At 40.8% G+C, this 6,314-nt stretch overlaps 1 protein-coding gene across 1 annotated transcript in view; it reads right to left on the reverse strand.

The window, feature by feature from the left end:
• LOC133619004 (uncharacterized) overlaps window positions 1-6,148 on the reverse strand; it is a 34,093-nt gene extending 27,945 nt beyond the window's left edge. The window contains exons 1-2 of the mRNA XM_061979869.2: window positions 3,824-6,148; window positions 3,592-3,747 (exon numbers count right to left, since the gene is read on the reverse strand). Coding sequence (XP_061835853.1) covers window positions 3,592-3,747; window positions 3,824-3,896 — 229 coding nt within the window. The 5' untranslated portion in view covers window positions 3,897-6,148. The remainder of the gene's footprint in view (window positions 1-3,591; window positions 3,748-3,823) is intronic.
• Between the last annotated feature and the right edge of the window lie 166 nt (window positions 6,149-6,314).

The raw sequence follows: 6,314 nt of genomic DNA on the forward strand, positions 1-6,314 counted from the left end.
ACAAGTTACACCTTTTGAATGCAATTACTGAAATAAATCAAGTTTTTCAAAATATTCTAATTTACTGGCTTTTACCTGTATATGTATGAAATACTTGACTTGGTGAATTCTAGCTGTCAATATACTCCTCCCCTCTTAACCACGCCCCGCCCCACCCCCGACCACGCCCCCAAACCCCACCTCCCGAAATCGGAGGTCTCAAGGTTGGCAAGTATGTGAATAAGTGTACGTTATATGAGGCATAAATAACCAACTGAGAACGTGTCTGGTGTGTTAACGTAACATATTATGGTAAGAGTCATTCAAATAACTATAACATATAGAACATGCTATACGTTTACCAAACAATCTGTCACTCCTAATCGCTAAATCCCATGAAATCTTATACGTCTAGTCTCTTACGTGAATGAGCTAAATAATATTATTTGATATTTTACGGTAATGTGTTAATAATTTCACACATAAGTCGCTCCTGAGTATAAGTCGCACCCCCCGGCCAAACTATGAAAAAAACTGCAACTTATAGTCCGAAAAATACGGTACATGGATTCCCGGGAAAAAAGTAGGACTACAAAAATGGCCGATGTCTTTAAGACTACAAAAATGTCTTCAAGGATGTCTTTGTGATCTACAAAAATGGTGACTAGATATGAAGTATGTGGACTCCCGGTAAAAAAAAGGACAACAAAAATGGTAAATGTCTTTAAGACTACAAAAATGGCGAACAGATATGACGTACGTGGACTTCCGGTAAAAAAAAAGGACGACAAACGTGACGGATGTCTAGAGGACTACAAAAATGGCAACCGGATATAACGTAGGTGGATATTCGGTTAAAATAAGTAAACAAAAGACAGATTTCGTTAGGACTACATAAATGGCTACCTGATATGAAGTAGACGGACTACTGGTAGAAAAAAAAGACTACAAAAATGTGATATGACGTAAGTGGACTTCTTGGGGAAAAAAGGACTACAAACATGGCGGATATCTTTAGGACTACAAATTGGCTACCTGAAATGGCGTACATAGACTCCTGGTAAAAAAAGGACTACAAACATGGCGGATATCTTTAGGACTACAAATTGGCTACCTGAAATGACGTACATAGACTCCCGGTAAAAAAAGGACTACAAAAATGGCGGATGTCTTTAAGTCTACAAAAATGTTTTCAAGGATGTCTTTAGATCTACAAAAATGGCTACTAGATATGGCGTACGTGGACTTCCGGTAAAAAAAGGATGACAAAAGTGACAGCAAAAAATGGCAACTGAATATAACGTAGGTGGACATCTGGTTAAAATAAGTAAAACAAAAGGCAGATTTCATTACGACTACCGTATTTTTCGGACTACAAGTCGCAGTTTTTTTCATAGTTTGGTCGGGCTCCAGTGCAACTTATATGTTTTTTTCCTTCTATATTATGCATTTTCGGCAGGTGCGACTTATACTCCGAAAAATACGGTGCATAAATGGCTACCTGATATGAACGAGATGGACTCCTGGTAGATAAAAAGACTACAAAAATGGCGGATGTCTTTGTGGATGTCTTTAGATCTACAAAAATGGCGACCAAATATGACGTACGTGCACTTCCCGTAAAAAAAAGGCCTACAAAAATGTGATATGACGTAAGTGGACTACTAGGGGAAAAAAAGGACTACAGAAATGGCGGATATCTTTAGGACTACAAATTGGCTACCTGAAATGACGTACACGGACTGCCGGTTAAAAAAAGGACTACAAAAATGGCGGATGTCTTTAAGTCTACAAAAATGTCTTCAAGGATGTCTTTAGAGATCTACAAAAATGGTGACCAGATGTGACGTATGTGGACTCCCGGAAAAAAAAAAAAAAAGGACTACAAAAATGGCGGATGTCTTTAAGACTACAAAAATGGCGACCAGATATGATGTACGTGGACTTCCGGTTAAAATAAGTAAACAAAAGGCAGATGTTGACTACATAAATGGCGACCTGATATGAAGTAGACCAGGGGTCGGCAACCCGCGGCTCCGGAGCCGCATGCGGCTCTTTGATCACTCTGATGCGGCTCAGCTGCATTCTTGCCGACCCCCCCGATTTTGCCGGGAGACTTCCGGATTTCAGTGCCTCTCGCAGAAACCTCCCGGGATTAATATTCTCAGATTTTCACCCTTACAATAATATTGAGGACGTGCCATGATGGTACAGCATTTAGCAACCTTTACAATCTGTACAAACAGCGTGCCAGCCCAGCCTTTTGTCATATGCATCTTCTGCTTGCTCACATAAGTGACAGCAAGGCATACTTGGTCAACAGCCACACAGGTTACACTGACAGTGGCCATATAAAACAACTTTAACACTCTTACTAATAATGCGCCACACTTTGAACCAAAACCAAACAAGAATGACAAACACATTTCGGGAGAACATCTGCACCTTAACACAACATAAACACAACAGAACAAATACCCAGAATCCCATGCAGCCCTGACTCTTCCAGGCTACATTATACACCCCTGCTACCACCAAACCCCGCCCCCACCCCAACCCTGCTCCCTCACACATCAACCCCCCCCCCCCGTCTGTGCGTCGGTTGAGGTGGGCGGGGTTTGGTAGCGGGGGTCTATAATGTAGCCCGGAAGAGTTAGGGCTGCATGGGATTCTGGGTATTTGTTCTGTTGTGTTTATGTTGTGTTACGGTGCAGATGTTCTCCCGAAATGTGTTTGCCATTCTTGTTTGGTGTGGGTTCACAGTGTGGTGCATTATTAGTAAGAGTGTTAAAGTTTTTTATACCGCCACCGTCAGTGTAACCTGTGTGGTTGTTGACCAAGTATGCCTTGCTGTCTCTAATGTGAGCAAGCAGAAGCCTCATACAATGTGTGGCTGGACAGGCACGCTAGCTGTAGTGGGCGCTAAATGCCGTACCTTCACGGCACGTTCGAGTAAATAGTTACCCTGATAATCGAAGTCTGCCGGAAAAATCGGGAGTGTTGGTAAGTAAGACGCTGTCAAGCACCAGTCATATAAAACTTGCGGGCCGCACTAACGTTCAATTTACATATTAAGGTGTGGGCCGCATGTCTGAGACCCTTGGTTTATACATAGCACAAAGCAAAAAAAACAACAACTTTGTATGCAGTGTTATTTCATTTTAAATTTCTAAAGATTTTTGTGGCTCCCATTGTTTTCTTTAATTTGTGAAACTGGTCAAAATGGCTCTTTGAGTGGTAAAGGTTGCCGACCCCTGAAGTAGACGGACTCCTGGTAGAAAAAAAGACTACAAAAATGGCGGACGTCTTTGTGGATGTCTTTCGATCCACGAAAATGGCCACAAGATATGACGTATATGGATTCCCTGTTATGGTTTACAGAGGGGAGCTGACGGCTCAGACACCAGGGGGCAGTAATGTTCAATAATTTATTATATATATATATATATATATACAATATATATAATAATAATAAACAATACTAACTAATAAACTACACTAAGAAAATGGATAGTGTCAAAAACCCAAGAGTGTGTGTGTGTGTGTGTGTGTGTGTGTGTGTGTGTGTGTGTGTGGGGGGCTATGTGTGTGGTTAGCTGAGGTGTGTGTTACCAAGTGTTGAGAGCGAAGGAACGAGGCAGCCCGTGGGGCAGGCAGGTGGTCCAGGACAGGAGAGGAGTGACAAGGTCCGTGTCCGGGCGAGGGTCAAGGATCGAGGAAGGCAGTCCAAAACCACGGGGGAAACAACTGGTAAGACTCGGAAAGGAACTACGGGAGAACAAACAAGGACGTCAGACACGGAGGGAAAACGCAGAGAGAAACAGAGCATAAATCTTCGGCTTACGGTACACCAAGGGTAAACTAAGTTCCCGCCTGGATCCTTGGGTCCACTGGTCCTTTATACAGCTCCCTCTCATCAGGTCCAGGTGCGCTGATTGCTGATCGCCCCCAGTCTTGCCGGGATGTGGGCGTGACGTGGCCGTTGGACTACATAAATGGCTACCTGATATGAAGTAGACGAACTCCTGGTAGAAAAAAAGACTACAAAAATGGCGAACGTCTTTGTGGATGTCTTTAGATCTACAAAAATGGCGACCAAATATGACTTACGTGGACTTCCAGTAGAAAAAAAGGACGACAAAAGTGACGGATGTCTTTAGGACTACAAATTGGCTATCTGAAATGACATACATGGACACCCGGAAAAAAAAGGACTACGAAAATGGCAGATGTCTTAAGACTACAAAAATGGTGACCAGATATGACGTACATGGACTTCCGGTAAAAAAAAAAGGACGACAAGTGACGGATGTCTATAGGACTACAAAAATGGCAACCGGATATAACGTAGGTTGATATCTGGTTAAAAAAAATAAAACAAAAGGCAGATGTCGTTAGGACTACATAAATGGCTACCTGATATGAAATAAACGGACTCCCGGTAGAAAAAAAAAAGACTACAAAAATGGCGGATGTCTTTAGATCTACAAAAATGGCGACCAAATATGTACTTGGACTTCCGGTAAAAAAAAGGACTACAAAAATGTGATATGACGTAAGTGGACTTCTTGGGGGAAAAAGGACGACAAAAATGGCGGATATCTTCGGGACTACAAAAATGTCTTTAGATCTACAAAAATGGCGACCAGATATGATGTACGTGGTCTTCCGGTAAAAAAAAGGACGACAAAAGTGACGGATGTTTTTAGGACTACAAAAATGGCAACCGGATATAACGTAGGTAGATATCCGGTTAAAATAAGTAAACAAAAGGCAGATTTCGTTAGGACTACATAAATGGCTACCTGATATGAAGTAAAGGGACTCCTGGTAGAAAAAAAAGACTACAAAAATGGCGGACGTCTTTAGATCTACGAAAATTGCGACCAGATATGACGTACTGTACGTGGACTTCCGGTAGAAAAAAGGACAACAAAAGTGACGGATGTCTTTAGGACTACAAAAATGTGACATGACGTAAGTGGATTTGGAGGGGAAAAAAGGACGCCAAAAATGGCGGATATCTTTAGGACTACAAATTGGCTACCTGAAATAACGTACACAGATTCCTGGTAAAAAAAAAAAAAAATGACTACAAAAATGGCCGATGTCTTTAAGACTACAAAAATGTCTTCAAGGATGTCTTTAGATCTACAAAAATGGTGATCAGATATGAAGTATGTGGACTCCCAGTAAAAAAATGACTACAAAACTGGCGGCCAGATATGATGTACGTGGACTTCCGGTAAAAAAAGGACGATAAAAGTGATGGATGTCTATGGGACTACAAAAATGGCAACCGGATATAACGTAGGTGGATATCCGGTTAAAATAAGTACACAAAAGGCAGATTTCAGTAGGTCTGAAAAGTTCACATTTCAAATTGTTTTTGGAAACTGTGGATGTCGCGTCCTCCGCAACAAAGAGGAAAACAACCATCCGGATTGTTCTGGGAGCAAAGTTCAAAAGAATAGAAAAGAATATAACAGAATGGACTTTATTGTCATTATATTTGCATATAACGAGATTAAGGACTCCAACTTAAGGTGCGGTAGTGGGAACAAATATGGGATAAAAATAAATTACACAAGAGGTAATAAAGATAAAACTAAGAATTGAAATAAACAGACTACTATCCAATAAAATAAGCAATCCTGTACAATATACAAAACACTATACAAATACAAAATACTGTATTGCACTCGAAGGGTAATAATGCACATTAGGGTATGCATATTAGGGTATTAGGGTAGGATATTGTATAGGAGTGAATTATTTATTATAAGTTAAAGCCAGCATCTGTGATGGTATAGTGCCCAAAGCATGGATAACTTGCACATTTGTGAAGGCACCATTAATGCTGAAAGGTACATACAGGTTTTGGAGCAACATATGTTGCCATCCAAGCAATGTTATCATGGACGCCCCTGCTTATGTCAGCAAGACAATGCCAAGCCACGTGTTACAACAGAGTGGCTTCATAGTAAAAGAGTGCGGGTACTAGACTGTTGTTTGGCGCATTATGAAACGTAAAATATGACAACGAAGACCCCGGACTGCTGAACAACTTAAGCTGTACATCAAGCAAGAATGGGAAATAATTCCACCTAAAAAGCTTAAAAAATTGGTCTCTTGAGTTCCCAAACGTTTACTAAGTGTTGTTAAAAGGAAAGGCCATGTAACACAGTGGTAAAAATGCCCGTGCCAACTTTTTTGCAACGTGTTGCTGCCATTAAATTCTAAGTTAATGCTTATTTGCAAAAAAAAAAAATTTCTCAGTTCGGACATTAAATATATTGTCTTTGCAGTCTATTCAATTGAATATAAGTTGAAAA

This window comes from Nerophis lumbriciformis, linkage group LG19 (genome assembly GCF_033978685.3).
Source record: "Nerophis lumbriciformis linkage group LG19, RoL_Nlum_v2.1, whole genome shotgun sequence".
NCBI lineage: Eukaryota > Metazoa > Chordata > Actinopteri > Syngnathiformes > Syngnathidae > Nerophis > Nerophis lumbriciformis.